Raw genomic sequence first — 18,294 nt, forward strand, 5'->3', positions numbered from 1 at the left:
TTCTCATTCTGTATTCATAGGCTCACAAAAATTCCATCAGCTTATTCAGGAATCTGCATAAATACACCCCCACCCTTCCCCCAAACCTGTAAATCTAACAAGAAATTATGGATGTGTATCTGTTTATGAGTAAATATGAAAGTAGTAGGAAAGTTTCTTCAATCAATTTTTTCTTTTGTTTTATTACAGAAGCCTATGAGCTATTGCTTGAACAGAAACAAAATTTAAATGCAAAATACTGTGCCAGGTACCTTGAACACAGCTACTAAAAACCATCCCTGTAGCCCTTACACAGCCGTATCTCCTAATGAAATTGGAACAGAAGTTCTAATTTCTTTTAGACTATGTGACCACATGGCAGCTATTTACTAGAATAGAAAAGTCGAGGATTAAAGCTAAAAAGAGCATTGATGTTTGCGTACTAAGATATATTCTCTAAGTTTTCCACATGGACTATTTCGTTTCAAGACTGTAATTGACCATTCTTTGATAAATTGTGAGGTTGCTGGTTTTACCTTCTGAGAAGTCAACAGTTCTATCATGTAGAATAACAATGACCATCACAGATACAGGCTGCAGTGCTGACTGAGAGCAAAAAGTTCAGTGACAACTGGCATCCAGGAGCTCAACGACCACTTGTGATGTCTTCGATCATTGCTTTCGCAATTGAACTTTTTGCCACTGATGAGCTGATCTTATGAAAGTGTTTCTTATTTCAAAAGATTCTCAGAGTTGATCTTAGATTCGGGCAATCACATTAGGACACCTTTGTGCTATTTCTTTGTAATTGGAACAGTCAGAATAGACATATATATAAATAAATAAAAGTAGCAAGACAATTGAGAAATGAAAGGAAGAAAACTAGTCTAGCAAATTCATTAATTTCAGTTTCCTGCCTTTTTGTCTAGTATGATTAGAAAAATTGATAATAAATTGAGTAAGTTCTTATTCTAAACTTACATACCCTATCTGGCTTTGCATAAGCACACTTGACTTGTCAGCCTGTTAAAAGAAGCCATAATAAAATAAGTTCAATAAGCTCAAAATACCATTTTTATTTATTCTTACATCAGGAAGAGGCTTAGACATTCAATTAGACAGGACTGTACTTGATATTGAAGACTAATTTTAGTCAAAGGCAAAATACAGCCTAGGTGTTACAAAGGATACTTATTTTAATGGGTCTTCATTGATTAGGAAGAAAAGAACTTGAAGAGAATTTCTATTAAAGATCGAAGTCCAGCTAGTCATGAGCATATAAACTCACAGGAGTTTCTTTACCATGTAAGATTAAGCATTCATCTTGCCCTAGGTTCTGATTCCTACTGTAATCAGTAAAGGCAGTACAGGGAAGAACTGAAGAATATGTCAGTAAAGTGATATTCCCCCCAAATACTGTCCCAACTTTCAAAAACTTACGGGGCAGGCTTGCCAGGACTTTACTGCTGTAATTTGTCCGCTTGCTTTTTGAGCTTATATGAACTTAGTATTCATAGTGCCTGTGCTGAGATGTTCTGCATCAACAACCTCTTCCTCACTAGCTTGTTCTTCAACTTAGGCGACTTTTTTAAAATCCTGTGTTTATATCTCCCAACTATATTTCTATTCTCTATTTCCACTAGTACTCTTTATTGTAATTTTTAAAAATTATTATTGAAAAATTAAAATTTGCTTAATACAGATTTCAGAATTATTAATCTGTAGTCCCCTGGTTCCCCTAGCATCTTTTTTTTATTAATAGTATTGCATTTGATGTTTTCCAGTTCCCTGATAACAAGGGGCTTTTAATCAGGAGGTTACACTACAGTGAGTACTTCAACTATTTCACCCTTCAGCACTCTTAGAATTCTTGGCTGGATGTTATCTTGTCCTGGAAACTACTTATTGTTCATTTTGTTAAATTGTATGACTTTTTTTTTACTGCTACTTCAACTTGAGACAGATTCTCTAAAGTGTTCTCCATGTAGAAGGCTTCTGACACAGGAACTTCCCAACAGCCTACTGTGGTGAATGAGAAAGCAAGAAAGTTTTAAACAAACACCTTTTTTTTCCTAGTCTTGTTTTCTTACTTGGATGTAACTTCATTTTTTTTAAAAGGATGTTTTCTAATAGCTTCCTGCTGTGCAGTGTGTGTGTACATGCATATGGTCTTTCTCAAGTCTCTCTCAAATCTTTTCTTGATAGGTAATATGTATTTGTTCAGTTTCCTCTAGGCTGCCTTAAATAGTCTCTCCACCTCCTGCACACAACTTACCCCTTTGCTGCTTTTAATTTCTTTCAAATAAGCTTCTACATTATATAAAGTTCACCTTTTCCAAAAATCCATGCTGCTGTAGTAATTTTTTTTTTTATTGTTTGTATAAGGAGGCTGAATACAAGCACATTATGGTTACTGTAGCTCTTTGAAAATTACTTCAGAAAAAAAAAAACTTCTGTGCTATTCAGAATCAAGTCAAGAAGCAGTAAGATCTGAGCTCAGATCTTACAAGCTGCTTGATATAACAGTTTCTAATGATGTCTGAAAATTTGATCTCCTTGTGTTCCGGTGTGACCTGTGCTTGCTCTGTCCTGGGGAAATAGCAGTCTCCCATTTCGTCTGTTTGCTACCCTTGCAGCCTTGGTCTCCCTCAGCTTGTCACCATCATGCCTGGACAGTGGGTTACATGATCATGATATTCAGACCTGGGATTTCAGTCCATGAGGTTTCTGTGTTGCTTGTTAACAGAAGAACTTGTTTAGCTGATTTGACACCAAACTGGTTTAACATTCAGGATCACTCTCCCTTTGAAAGTGGAATGGGGAATCTCATAGAAGTTAAATGCATAAATTCTTTCTGGAAAATGAAATTGTCTGCAGGGGTCTCTTTGGGGCCTTCTATGCTACAAATGGGAAGAAAGAACCACCACAAATTGTTTTCCCATTTTATGCTAGGAGTGGGATTTTGCAAAAGGCACTTAAAATACTATGGCAAAAATTGTGTACTTTCAATAGGAATTATTGCAAAAAGTGCGGTCCCAAATTGGAGTTTACAGCTCATTGCAGACACGCTTTGCTGGGAAATGTCACGATCTCTACAATAATAACAATGCTGGGTTGTTCTTAAATGCACTTCTGTGACTGATAACACCAATTTAAACAAAAAGATACTGCAACATTTTCTAATCTTGAGTACACTTGTGATCTGTTTAAAACAGACTGGAAAAAATTGATGGTTGTTTGCTAGCAGCTAAGAGAGAAATTGTAGCTTATGTTTGACTGGGACAGAGAGTATTTCACTATAGTCAAGTCTTCCTCTGCAAGAGTACTTTGAAATAGATTGATTGGTCAGTTGAATTTATTGTCCAGACCATGCTTCCAGCTTTCACTTTTATTATATATTCAGTTAACGTGGTTTGAATAAAAGACCCACAAGGTCTGCAAAGGCTTTCTTTTGAATATGTCCTAACTGTATTTTTTTTCCTGTCTTTCTGAAGCACCTCTGTGATACTCTGTATGAAAGAGACATTATAAAATAAAGAGGTCTTTATGATACTTCAGGTAGGAAACATACACTCTGCAGGAAGACTTTGATTTGCTTGGTATTCAGGGACTGCAACAAATACTTTTCGTTTCTTAAGTAGAAAAAAGAAAACACAGATATCCTTACTGCTGACTATCAAAGTGAAATGGAAAAGAGTTGCAGAAGATCTGAAGCATGCCAGTTTTTGCTGTTTCTTAAGGTTTGCTATGCACAGTTTTCACTTCATTTGTCTCCATGTACTCTTTTTCTCAGGCTAATTTCACTTTTGGTTTTGTGGAAAACTTGAAGACTTACTCTGAGACATGGCTTAGGATGTCCGAGGTTTTTAAAACCAGTGGAAATGTCCTCATGGTCTCACGACTACAGGTTGGTGAACTGTGGAAGGGCTTCCTATTTTCCAGTTATTTGCTATGTGATCTAGACAGAATTTCTATACATGTAAAGCTGCCCATCTACCTGGCTTCAGATATAAAAGAGCTGAAAAAGAGGCAGATTAGCTTTAAGTTGTGCACCTACAGTGTGACACTGAGAAACTTCTGAGGTGAAAATACTTAACAGCAATGTTACCTCACTATGTCCAGTATTACCAGGCAGTACAGGAAATAAAACAAGTAGGTACACCTACAAGCTTTATACACTTATTTAAAATAAATGTAAGATTGTAGGAAATAATATGTTTTCTGGAACCTACTTGTTTATCAGTTGCTTTTTCCAACAATGTGTGCAACTGATTAAAAAAACGGATGTGGGAAATATTGACTAAAAGAAAAGAGCATTGCTGTTACTGGGGTTTTTCTCGTTCTACAAATTTGTGTCTTTTTTCCCCCAGTAAAATTTAGTTTTGCCATGTTTGACTTGTGAAAACATGCATGGCTGTTGCACTTTGGGAAAATAAGCAGAATCCTGTCATGGCCCATACATATAAATTGAACTGTTACTTTTAAGTTCAATTAAGGAATGATGCTAGTAATCATGCATTAGACTTGCAGATCCCAGGATGCTCTTGTAGAGCTAATAATTCCCTGCCCCGCCTTAGAACTTGGTCAATGAGGTAAAGAAGTTAAAATAATGTAAAAGGAATTCCCAAATGCCAGTTTTTTAAAGATATTTATTTTAAGTACTGACAGTGCTAATAGTATAGTAGCCCAAAAGTCTTGTGGGAAAAGAAAATGGGTTTCTGTCACAGCAGACATTAGAATGGATTCTCAGTTAAAATATTTGCAGTAAAGGAGGACAGCGATGTACAGCAATGGGGAGCATATGTTCTGCTGTTTATTTGAAATGAGAGGAGTTAACCTGTTAAGAGGGGAAGACTGAAGACATGGAGAGTCTAAGTGACTTCTCCAGTGTTATGCAGGAAATCTCGGTAACGGAATTGAGTGTGAATGCGTATGTATATTTTATATTTCTTTAGAGAAGATAAACCTGATGTAACATCTAACATTTTTCATTTTAGGAAGCACTGCAAAGCAATGTCATAAAGCACTTTATAGAAAGTAATTTGGATATTGACATGGAAAAACTCTTTAAAAAAATGCAAGTATATGGTATGTACATAAAAGTACATGTACTGATTACCCTTATTAGACTTTAACTTGAACTTAAAAATCTGTTCAGTTGAAATTGGATGTTTTACTTACTTAAATGATACTGAAGTACCAGACTCTAAATTCTCTTGTTGAGTTAGTCTCAAATATTTCTAATTGTCTTTTTTCTTCTGAGTGACTGGATAGTTTACACTTCAAAATATTGAAAGACTTGAAAAATCTAGTAACTAATTAGAAGTGGCAAACTGTCATGGGAGAGTTATAAATGTAGGAGTTATACTTAAAAGGAGAAAGGGAGAAGTAATCCCAGTAGCCATGGTTCCATTAAGTAGTACTAAATTTTTGTAGTAAATGTTGAAGGAAATCTATATACTTTAAATGGAAATCAATAGAAAATGAGATTGGATCCAGTATGTTTAATCAAAAGCTGTCTGTACTTTTTTTCTCCTTTTATTGAGAATTAGTTGCGTGTGATTTCCTTGAGCCCTGGAAAAGCCTGAGATAGGGTTATAATCAGGGAGCAGAAAGGTTGGGCTCAGGTCAGTAGAGAGTAACCAGGGTCAGACCCAGTTCTGGGATGGCCAGGCAGGGCCATGGAGGCGATGCTGAGACCAGGCCAGGACGTCACCCCACGGGTAGGGGTCTGGGCCCAGATCAGCAGGTCCATGACCAGGTCCACAGCCAGTCTGTGATGTGGTGGGGGCTGCAGCGTGGGACAGGCCCAGCCACAGCTCTGTGCAGCCCTGTTGGGAAAGGAGTGGCACTGGCTCAGGTGTCTGCATGGGGCTGCCCAGCAGTGTCCCCCTGGGTCACAGCCATCCTTGGCTGCACCCTTTCTGCATTGGTACTGAGCCCTGGCAGCCAAACCTCCATGAGTAGAAAGTATGCCCTCCAGACCCAGTCAGATATCCCAAGGGGAACAGTTTATAATGGAGGAGATGGGGCTTATTATGAGTAATTTTGGGTATACAGGGATTTGAGGAGGAGAAAAGAAAGGATTATGCTCAAAATTTAAGTTACTTAAAGATTTTATAAGAATTTGATAATTGAAAAAAATTCAGTATGGTATGCTCTCAGTAGGGTAGGTGCATGATAATTAAAATACTTGCTGACATATGTCAGAAGGAACTGTCCATACCAAAGCAGAGTCTGATGTCATTTAAGAAAAGTTCATGATTTTGAGGACCAGAAAGGGAGAAAAGTGGGATAAAATGCAATAACAGATAGTGTGACATCATATACAAGCTGAGTGCTTCCTAGAGGAGGATAGTGGTAGAAAGGACAGATCTGTGTAGTTTGTTATCAGTGAGTGTTAGGATAATTATGAGCCAGACACAAAATTGTTCCAGTTGTTTGTTGGAGGAGGGCAGTGACAAGCTTTCAGATGCCCCCATGAAGGGGCTGTGTGGCCCTCACTGATGGAATCCTGCTCCGGCAGGGGGATTGGACTAGATGATCTTTCAAGGTCCCTTCCAATCCCTAACATTCTGTGATTCTGTGATTCTGTGATTCTGTGAAAAAATGGGCATTAGAGCAATACAGGTTAAGTCTGCTCTACAGTTAAAGAATTAATTTTAGAACTAAAATAAACAAATAAACGTACCTGAAGTGCAACTTTTATTGAATTTTGGTGCTTGCCTCTAACCAGGAGATGGACAAAATCCACTGAAGCTCCTGAGAGCTTGTAAATGATAAAGTGTGTGCTCAGTCTTAAATTGTACTACTGCCCTGAGCTGGTGCTGTCAAGGTTGGTGTTAGCTGAAGTTCTTGGCTTTTCTTTTGCACACAGGATGTGAGATTTAATTGAAACTGGCCTTGATTTGAAGGCTGTGTTTGAAGGCTAGGACTAGTTGTGTACACTTTCACTAAGAAAAATGGCAAAAGGTGTCCAGAAGTCAATCCAGAAAGTAAGAATCTGGGCTCAGTATCCTCCTTAGGTGAGGGACTCAAACTTGAATCCGCTATCTCTCAGGAGGATTTTCTTAACAACTGAATTGTTGCCTGGTCTGGGTCAGGCACAGCCCACCCCTCATGGTGAAGCTGGATCATAATACAACTAAAAAAAACCCCACAGAATCACACAATTGGAAAGATAAGAAGGAGGAAAGAGAAAGTCTCTTAACCTGCAAGGCCTGCTGGAAACATAGCTGTCTCAGTATATTAGTTGAGTCATAGACGGATTTTGTTTGTTTGGATCTAACATTGGGAACTACATGGTACGTTATGGGCCAACAATATTTAATTAAGTAGATATCAAGATCTCTGGAGTTATCAGGTCCATCTTCACTGCTGCAGGCAATATCATCACAGAAATCTGTGCATCTATTTCTCAAGCTATAGCTTTTAAACAGATATAAGGACATTTGACAATATGTGATAAACGGTTAACAGTCTTGGGTGTGGAATACAAGAAATCATTTAAGTAGGATGGCTTATGAAACTAGGATCTCTTTATTTTAATGGAATAGAGTCAATAAAATTAATGCCATATAAAAAGTGAAAATCAATGTGGTCTATAGATCACAATAGCATTTATGCCTTTGTGAAGCTGATCCATCCAAAGTGCCAGAGCAGTCTTCTGCATTTACACTTTGATTACTCTTCTTTTTGCAGATTTGCTTTGTCATTTTGCTTTTTGAAAAATTACTATGCCCTCTTACTTTTATGTTGGTTTTGTATATGCTTTTTTGTTCATTTTATTAGTCTATAATCATTTGCAGCTGTTACTGTAAACCTCTGTTCTTATGTTTTTTAAAGATTTCGTTACTCTCATACTGCATCAGCTTTTTAGTCCTGTAATTATCTTGTTGGATCCAATTAAAGTCTTAAATGTATCCATATAAGTTATTGGTTTTACCACTCACAATCTGTTTATTTCCATCCAAAGCTCAAGTTTTCAAAAATCACCTGATCTGTATGATTATGTAGTTTGTCTTCTAACTAAAGCAAATATTCCCTTGATTTATTACATCTACACTCACATTAAGCTGACTTCTAATTATGCTCAAATCCAAAGTGCTTGTGTTTGTATCTTTTTTTTACTTCTCTACAATGCTATAAAAATGGTTAACAGTCTTAGTCACATGTTATTCACCCTGCTACTCCTGCTGGAAAGTGTCATGCACACAGAGTGGATTGATGTAGAACTCTCCCAGCCTCTCTATAAAATTATCATGCTATAAGACCTTACAAAGTTATCAATTCCTAAAACTGTTTTACAGGGTTACTGTGTCAGTTTTACTCACCTGGAACAAAGTAAATATTTACCTGAGGGCAGAAAATTTTGTGGTTTTCTTTCTAAACCCTTCTTTACTTCATAAACTAACTTTGTTCAGGCAAGGCTACTGTATTCCTCTATGCTTGCTTTCCTACCCAGCAATTTGCAATAATTGCCTGGGTGTAACCGATTTTATATAAACCTTGCCCCTCTAGAGCTAGTGAGCTCCTTGCTGGGCGCAGTCCTTACGAACCTCTCAAGAGGCACTGGGAGGCAGTTGTGCTGCAGGGTCTTCTTTTAGATTCTTGCTCACTGAATCTCTCTCATTCTCCTTCTGTGATTTCTCCCAGTTATGAAGTGTTTTTTCACTGCCAAAGAATCTCCCTTACAGAGAGCTACACGTGACCTGGGATGTAACAGCCAGGGTAAAAAAAAAAAAAACAGGCAGCTTTCCTCCATGCTACCCCTCTGCTGCTCTCATTGTAATGAAAGAGTTTTATGAGTATATAGAAAGCTGGAAAGAAATAGCTCTAACATCATCACTGAAAACTGCCACCACCAAAATCACTGGATAAGTAGAAACTTTCTCCTAATTTCTGACCTAAATTTTTTCATTGCTGGTTTATTCTAATTTATTCTTGCAACCTTCTAGCACTGCTACCTAGTAGATTTACATAAGCAATTATATTTCCTCACAGCTACTTAATGATAGGTTAAACAAGCTAAGTGAAAGATGAGGGCTGAGTAGGTATGTAACAAAGTGTGAAGATAATAGTGAAAACAGATTTGCTAAGTTTTTTATTCATAATTGCTACATTTATAAATGAGAAAAATACAAGAGAGGCAATTCTATAGACCTTAATTCTAAAGCTATCCTGTGGATTATATCTGTTCATATACATGTGTTATTTCTATGCTAGAGTACAGAAATTCATGCATATTGTGAAAGACAATATTTTACTTCCAGAAACATTATGTATGCCACACTCCAAGCAAGCAGCAAGCTAGTTAGTATTTCTTATGCTAAAATATCAATAGTTTAATTCATAAGAGAGAAGTATTTTTAGTTAGTTAGTGATTTCAAATTAAGGTCTTTCAAAGACCAGCTGGTGAAGAAATCTCTGGTGATTTTTTTTTTTTGGGTTGTGTATATATATAGGGCTATATTACACACACAGACACACACAAATATATATGAAAGCTTAACCCTGCTGCTTGGGCTTAATGTTAGGAATATTCTGTTCTCTCTAATGCCACAAAACAAGTGGCAGCATAGGTATTTCCTTTGCTGTCCTCCTCAAGGATAGCAGTAAATAAGATATATAGTATCTGTGTTTGGTGCTGTTTTCTCTTAACCCGTGAATTCACCCTGTCATTGCTTGCCTGTATTCTGAGTTCTAGACTATCAGTTCCTCTACTTTTTCTCCTTGTGATCTTTATCCTTTCTCACTGGTAATCCTGTCTTTTCTCCAGACTACTTCATATATTTTTCCACTTATCTGCCTTCCTATTGTAATATTTCCTGTGCTGACGCTGAATAACATCTATGATCCAGGGTTTATCTGTCACCACTGTTATCAAATGAGGTCATCACCTATCCTTTTTAAAGCCTATATCTTCAAGTGAGTCTTGAAAAATTTAAGATGGAAAACTGTGTTAGATGTTTTATAACATTGCTTAATATCAGAGAAGTGTTTCCATTAAATCCAGATGAGTTAAGATAGTTTCTAGATCATGTTATCCTTCTGATTATTCTCTGAAACGTAAGGGTATAGCACTATCTCTCCATTATCAGTGGGTGAAGATCTGAATTCCTCCAAAGGTTCAGTGTTTTTGGAAACCAGGCTGTGGTCGAGGTATACATTCATCCTGGATCCATGGATAAGATCTAAGTCAAAATGGAGGGATTGTAGGCTTCGTTCATACACTTTGTAAATGTAGGGCTTGAGTCAAAATGCTTATGCCCTATATAACAAGGTGCTTGAAATGTTTGCAGTGCAAGGAGAGAAGAACTGTCCAGTACATTACTAAGTAAAAGAGATGGATCTCTGTTGTGGTGTTCAAAGTACAGTAACTCACTTGTATTTGTGGGATTAGTTACGGAAAGATAAGGAAATGTTAAAAGTCCTAAACTGTCAAGGATATGGTCTCTTTCTAGAACTTTGCTAGAATTTGTTACATTTTTGTTGCTCTGAAATTGAAAGAAAATGTAGCTGAGGACTTGTAAAAGCCAACTGAAACATTAACTACACTTCCACAAGTTCACACTAAAATTCCTATATTTTTAGAACTTCTTCCTTTTTTTAAATACAAAGGGTATTTACTCTTATAGGATCTGCAAGTGAGAACATACCTTTCTGCTCTGTTTATTTAAACTAAGGAAGTCCAATTTGTTTCCTCATCTTAGAAACTGTGATGAACAAGATGCTTAACAGCTCAGCAAGTAAACAGATTGACCTGTTGTCACAGCTTGTAGTAAATATCTCTTCCTGTGTGTTACTGGACCGTTTCCAGCCTTTTGACTCTGTTGAGAAATTGGAGGAGAAGGCTCATGAACTCATGCAACAAAATAATTTTTTGGCTAGTAAGTACGTTAATTAAAATGTATATTGACAGAAAACATCAGACTTTGTAGTCATCTGTGTTTACTGATAAGGTAGGCTAAGCTTACACAGTTTCAAAGTATGTATGAAAACACATACGATATAGGCAAAATAAAGCAAATTTAGCTTAGAAGTACTCATCAATATTTGAATGCTGTAATATATGCTGTAAAGACTAATTATATTGTTGTTTTAATTGTGGAACTGCCAAATGAATCCTTGGAGTCTGTTATTTCTAACAAAATATTGAAAAGAATAGTCATAAATGTTTAAAGTAGAATAAAAAGAGCTGAAAAATACATCGTGCTGAGGAAACTTGAATACTTATTATGACAAGATCATCTAATTTAACATCCTTTTGAATTTTAATTTTTATATTCTTGACTTTGCACAAAGGAGGAAATAACGGGGTTTTTTTTGTAAGCTTTATTCTTAAACCAACATGTCAGAAAAATTGTTTATTCAGAGTAAATAAATTCTTAAGCAATGGATATATTTCTTTTCTTCCCTGGGATTACACTCTATCTTTTTTCTGCATTATGTTCTTATTGCTGAGAATCAATCGATTGTACAAAAGAGTTTAAAAGACAAGAATGTTTTTCTTATTGCACATGCTTTCTCTTCTCGCATAAAATGCTTTAAGTTGCATGTAGCTTCTCCAAAAGAGAGTCCCATTTAAGTCTGTATAAAGTGTGCCACATTTTTTTCCCCTGTTGTTTTGGTTTTTATTGTCTCCCTGGACTCCTGTAAGTACACAACAGAAGACATGCCAAAGCAGTTGTAGAGAATGAAACTACTCATTTTGGAATCCTATGTTTGTTCTGTAACCTGCACAGTACCCCCATTTGCAGAATGTGGAAATGACCACCCTCCATCAATATAAAACCAACAGGCCATACCATGAGATAAGCAAAACTTCTCAGGAGTACTTTCTAGTGAGTGAAATTGTTTGCCATTTCAAGGGAAGAAACAGAAAGATAGATCTTGGCCCTCAGAAAATTGAATTGTCAAATTCTAGATCCATTTTGCTTCCACTTGCATAGGGAAGGGTCATATGCTAACATAAGCCAAGACATTTCTGGGGAGTTTTTTCAGTACTGTGGCCTTATAATCTTTGCACATGCTTAAAGAGGGAAGATGGCATTTTTAAGGGGCCTAAGGTGTCCAACATGTCAATATTACATACTCAGATATAAGCATACTTTCCTTTCCATAGCAAGATACAAAACTAAAGTGGAATTTTCCTTCTTGCTGTGTTTGTAGTCTTCAAAGCCTTCATAGCCTCATGAAATGTCTTAGGAAATTAAATGTTTGCATAAATGGGAAAATGAGATTGGCCAGTTGAAAAAATAAGCTTTGCAGCAGAGTGAAGTATTCTATATCATATTATCTTTCAGAGAGGCAGGCGGTAGGTAAGACATATCTCCTCTTTCTTAAGGAAAAAAGGTCAACATTTCACATTCATCAAGAAGTCCTAAAAATTCTGGGACATACAGAAAGAAAATACAACCAAATTGCTGTATTTGACTTCAACTTTCCAGTTGTAGATTAAGCTTTCATCTGCTTTTTTTTTTTTTTATACAGAGCTAGAGAAAATAAACATGCAAATTCTACTGTGCTGAAATAGAAATTTTGTAATTGTCTCAGAAATTAAAAATCAGAGTAAATTTTAGTGGTTTGGTACTGTTTACTTTGTTACCTACTTCCATGGGTTGTTATTCTTTGATGGACAAATTTTATGGCTGCTGCTTTCACTGTAGAATTGAGTAAATAGCTATGTAAATAGCATAAATGATGTAAGCTTGGGTATGAAGCTCCTTTTCTTCTTGTGTCAGGTATCATCTTCAATACGCCAAAGAACAAGACGCAAGATTCTAGCAATCTCCTTCCACGACACATTTCATATACAATTAGAACCAGTGTTCTCTACAGCATGAGAACGGATTTGATTAAAAACCCAGCATGGAAATCCCATCCCCAGAAGTTGCCAGCTGATGGGTTTAAATACAATCACATCTTTATTCCTCTTCAAGACATGATTGAAAGGGCAATTATTTCAGCACAGACAGGGACAGATACCTCAGAGCCAGCCATCCAGGTGCAAGCCATGCCTTACCCTTGTCATACCAGTGATCTGTAAGTAAACTTCCAGCTTTCTAATTCAGTATGTAGTCCTTATTAGATTAGTGCTAGATGACTTGGGAAGCTACTAGGTCTTTGTAGTGAGTGAATGTAGATCTCAGCACAGGATTGAACCAGTATGTCTAATACCAGAATATTACAGCATAGCAAATGTTAACAGCTGCAACCACAACACGTTATGCAGCTTCTGTCTGGCAAATGACTCCTTATGAGCTGTTTGCAGCTATACTGTGGAGTAGTCTGCTGGACAGAGACTGTGTCAACATATTCTGTAACCAAATTAGATTATGCTAAGAAACCCACTTTCCATCCTTAGTTGTCCTGTACACAAACTGTAAACTGGTCCCTAGTATGTGTTGAAATACAGTCTAAAGTTGATGAAGCAAAATAAAAAGTGTAGGATTGTTCTTTGTAAAACCATCAAAACATACTATTAGAATTTAAAATTAGTCCGTAGTAATAGATCTGTTAAAGTGGAGCAAAAGCTGACTGGCTCATGTTATTCCTTACTGTCCAAATATACTACTTTGCCATAGACACAAATCTGAATTCTGTTTGACTTTGAACGGAGCCCTAAAGAGGGATTACATCAGTTGTATTGTTGACAAATACTAATGTGATATTATAGTACCAATACATATATTTAGTTTGTTACATGAAAAATAAGCAATTCCAACCAGAACAAGAATAAGTCTTATTGCTTATGTCAGATCTTATTTTGTGCATACTTTAAGAGTAGTCCCGGTATTAACCTATTAACATTCTGCTAAAAAATATTTTACCTTTGGGGACTAACAACTCTGCATATATGTTGTTTCATAGATTCTTGAACAACATAGGGTTTTTTTTCCCACTTGTGGTGATGTTAACATGGATGGTTTCAGTTGCTGGCATGGTTCGCAAGCTGGTTTATGAAAGAGAAATTCATCTTGAAGAGGTAAGAGGCAGATTAGCCCCTGAAAATAAGATTTATTTATTAAAGTGTACTGAAATACAAAACTTAAAGTTTGAGGTACTTTTATGTACTCATAATCCAGCTGGTTTTGTTTTCACTTGTTTCCTCTGGGCACTAGATTCTTGTTCTAGCTGCGAGCTCAGATTCACAACATTGCTTGAGCATCAGTCCTCTCAATATGCAAATATTTTCCCTGAGACAAAAAGAAACAAGCAAAAGATCCATAAAAGTTGATGTTGGAAACTGTTTGGAAAAAGTCCTTGTGATTAGAATGGTTTTTATTTTGGGTTCTTTTTCATGTTTTGCTATATGTGGTCTAAAAATGATAAAACTTCCTAAGCCAAATTAAAAATTTCCCATGTACTGTGTTAATTATCAGAAATATAAGGGAGGATGACACAGAAAAAATGAGACACTTATTTGCTTATATCAGTGACTAGTCTTAGAAGATGCTAAGCATATGGAAGGACAGGGAGTTTTATGATACATTTTCTGTATGGATAAATATACTTCTTTGGAATAATTATGCTGGTCTTTATACTGGTGGAGTAAGCTTTTATAATTTGGGAAATTATCTAATTTCTCTAAACTTTGTGTTGTAAGAATGGCTTTATTTTTTTAATGCTTTAAAATATTAAATCAATTTAATAAATTTAATTTTGATCAACTTATGAAAAATGCTTCAAAAGTAGTATTAGCTTCTTTCCAAAAGCATTTTTGTTTTTTTAAAAAGAGGGATGATACCTCATACCTGGCTAAATTATTATTTGCATGCTAATACATAAAGGTTTACAAACATCCATATGTTACTTTTAGTTCAGCAACAGACTGGGAAAAAAAACTTGTTTATACAGTGCTGTAGATATCCTCAGTACTTTTTAGAGTATAAAAAGGCAAACTCCCTCACTGGAGGACCCAGTAATCTGACATCTGATCCTGCAAGCCTATGCAAAATAGAGCTGTGCCTGAGCACTGGATTTCCTATTGTTAGTATGTGACAAGCTCAGAGGCAGCCCTGCTTGGAACTGTGTTTGATCCAGGAAAGAGCAGCAGAAGGGGAAGCACAGGACAAGGGAAAAAAGACAAGTAATTTAAGGGGAAGATGACATCCTTTGGGGAGCTGGTAGTGTCTTGATGGCAATGTGTTTTTCTTGAAGAAAAAAAAAAGAAGAAGAAAATTTGTTTCCTAACTTTCTCTCTTTGCTATGTTGTCTTGCAGTATATGAAGACAATGGGTGTACATGCAGCTATTCATTTCTTTGCTTGGTTTCTGGAGAATGTCATTGTGCTCACAATAAGCAGTTGTGCTCTGGCCATCATTTTAAAAGCAAGTGGTATCTTTGCTTATAGCAATGGCTTCCTCATCTTCCTTTTTCTTCTGGATTTTGGAGTCACAGTTATTATGTTAAGCTATTTTTTGGGAGCGTTTTTTAGCAGTGCCAATACAGCAGCTCTGTGTGCCAGCTTTGTTTATATGATCAGTTTTTTACCCTACATAGTTTTGTTGGTCTTGCAGAAGCAGCTGAGTTTCACCAACCAGATTATAATGGTAAATATTTCTCTTCCTTTTCTAATTATTCTCCTCCACCCACGCTGTGGATTTCCATAGTTCTGAAACTTTAGACTATAATTTACTTATTTTTTCCCAGGTTTCTGTTTGTTTTTGTGTTTCACTGGAAATAAGTCACAATAATAGATATCCAATTGAGAAAATGTTTTGAAAGTCGAAAGGAATCAAAAATAAATTTTCAGGGAAATTTTGTAAATCTACAGAAAATATAAGAAAGTTGCGTTCCTCATGCTCATGAGTTGTCTTTATGGTTTGGCTTCAAAGTATTTGTAATGTTAGTGTACTTTCAAGCACACCTGCTGACATGCCACTCCTGAAAGTAGTTATTTGTTTGGAAGAAAATTAGTGATCGATTCTCGGTTGAGTACAACTGTGGATTAGATCCAAAATTTGTCTAGTGCTTATCTAGCTATACAGTCTGAGCTGTATGTTTCTTTGACATCGATTCTTCCACGTCTGTTCCTGTTTTATGTATGCCATAGGCTGTTTTATGTCTTTTTACTCTCTTAACATACTATATCCCTGATTCAGACATCCAATATCACTATCATACAAAGCAAACCATATTTCACACCTTACGGCTTCACTCTTTTGAAATAACTCACATACCAAATTGAGCTGGTGGAATAATTCATACACTATTCAAATAAATGGACACTTTTTCAGTGTCAATCGGTCAGATAAAATATATTGGTTCTTTGCATACAAGTAAGCACAGACATAAGACTGTAGAATTCAAGTGTAAATAGGCAGGGAGGATTTTTTTTTTTCTGTTGCTTTTTTTTCCCTCCTTTGGGCCACAGAGAGGAAAAAGTATGCATCAGATAACTTGCACACTTTAAAATTAGTTATTTCAAAATAACTCTTCAGATAAGCTGCATTTACTGAAAATCAGAGGCAGCAGCATGTGAAAAAGGCAATAATTTTTGAAGAGAGGGGAGAGGCCATAAAGTGAGATGGTGGAACCTTAGCAATGTAAGAGGCAGGGACTCAGTCGATGGGAATCAGCATAAACTTCTCTGGTCAAAAATGTAATCCATGCCACTAATGATTTTGAATTTTTTTCTAAGTAGCAGCCTATGTCATACTTCTATCGTCAGACAGCTGGCAGGATGTGTTGCTTTTGTATCAGGTATTGCAGAAACCTTATTTAATTGCATTATTTTAAAGAGGAGATAAAATGAACTTCTATTTCAGCTCACTTTCAGACTGCAGAACTTTATGACTGAGTAATGCTTATTAATTTTGGTAATGTTTTGGATCTCATCAGCCTTCACAAGCTCACCAGTGTTTTTTCATTGATCATCAGTCACACTTCCTTGTTATATACATTACTAACTTCCTCATTTTCCATTTTGTACATTTGTGATACAGCATGACTATGTCGCTTCTTGGAAGTCAAACTTTACTTCCTTGCACAAAAATGCTGTCTCAGCATTTACTACCCAGTGTAGTGCCTCTGTCGCTTCTTGAATTCTGGTCTTACAAAAATGAGTAGGACCGCTGCTCTCACTACAGAAAGTATATTCCTTTGCATGTTTTTACAGTGTTATACATTATATGTGTTCAGTATGTGGTAGATTTATGTCAGTCTATAACTTGTTATAAAGTTAAATAATTCTTTCCAATATTAATAATTAGGTCAGTGGAACTCTTTAAGGTGGAGCAAATACTGCTGCAGTATATGAGGGAGTATTGTTAAAATGTAAAAGGAAATAATGACCATTAGCCTACGTGAAACAAAGGTCTGTTTATTTTGGCTTGCTCTTAGTATCACAAGGTATTTCATTTCATGGAGCTTGTTAATGACGTATTTTATTTGATGTTCACATCCTGTTTCTCCTCTTGTGTTGTAGTGTCTTCTGTCTACAACTGCCTTTGGTCAAGGAGTATTTTTCATTACATTCTTTGAGGGCCAAGAAATAGGTAAGCTCTTCAGTTAGAAGAAAAACTTTGTAATTATTATTTCAAAAACTACAGTTGGAAATGTTTTTCACTTTATTCTGGAAAAAAATCTCTAATCATGAGTTAACAGGATAGATCATAACAGGAGAAAAACCTTTTTAATGCCACTTGAAAACCAAGTTACGCTTGTGCCACTTTCTGTTAGTAAATTAAAGTGGGTTTAGCATTGCTTTATTTGCAATACAGGTTGGAGGAGAATCTCCACATCCAGTTAGGTGACAGAATTAATGTATTCAGCCAATGAAATTGTTCTAGAGATGCACACCCAAACTTTATGTTTAGTGAAATTCAGTAGAGCTAGCTAAGGGTGAGCACCTGACTGAATATTATTTCACTCATTGAATTTGTTATTTCTCTCAGTCCAGTGAAGGAAACTTTGGCCAGGCATTTAGAGCAGTTTCTTGGAAGTCCTCATTGATGTCAGTGGCAGCTCTAATGCTTGCTTTCTGATGAGGATATCAACAGGGAGTTTTGCAGGATCACAAAATGGTTGAGGCTGGAAGGGACCTCTGGAGGTCATCTAGTCCACACTTGTTGCTCAACGAGGGCCACCTATAGCCAGTTGCCCAGGACTGTGTCCAGACGGCTTTTGAATATCTCCAAGGTTGGAGACTCCACAGCCTCTATGGACAACCGGTGCCAGTGCTCAGTCACCCTCACAGTGAAAAAGTGTTTCCTGATGTTCAGAGGGAATCTCCTGTGTTTCAGTATGTGCCCATTGCCTCTTGTGCTGTCACTAGGCACCACTGAAAAGAGCCTTGCTCTGTCTTCTTTG

At 36.5% G+C, this 18,294-nt stretch overlaps 1 protein-coding gene across 1 annotated transcript in view; it reads left to right on the forward strand.

Annotated features, from left to right (window-relative positions):
• ABCA13 (ATP binding cassette subfamily A member 13) overlaps positions 1–18,294 on the forward strand; it is a 209,456-nt gene that overhangs the window by 71,198 nt on the left and 119,964 nt on the right. The window contains exons 21-27 of the mRNA XM_068396499.1: positions 3,773–3,886; positions 4,977–5,067; positions 10,692–10,868; positions 12,723–13,023; positions 13,852–13,966; positions 15,204–15,533; positions 17,411–17,480. Of these exons, the coding sequence (XP_068252600.1) occupies positions 3,773–3,886; positions 4,977–5,067; positions 10,692–10,868; positions 12,723–13,023; positions 13,852–13,966; positions 15,204–15,533; positions 17,411–17,480 (1,198 nt within the window). The remainder of the gene's footprint in view (positions 1–3,772; positions 3,887–4,976; positions 5,068–10,691; positions 10,869–12,722; positions 13,024–13,851; positions 13,967–15,203; positions 15,534–17,410; positions 17,481–18,294) is intronic.

Source organism: Nyctibius grandis, chromosome 3 (assembly GCF_013368605.1).
Source record: "Nyctibius grandis isolate bNycGra1 chromosome 3, bNycGra1.pri, whole genome shotgun sequence".
NCBI classification, from domain to species: domain Eukaryota; kingdom Metazoa; phylum Chordata; class Aves; order Nyctibiiformes; family Nyctibiidae; genus Nyctibius; species Nyctibius grandis.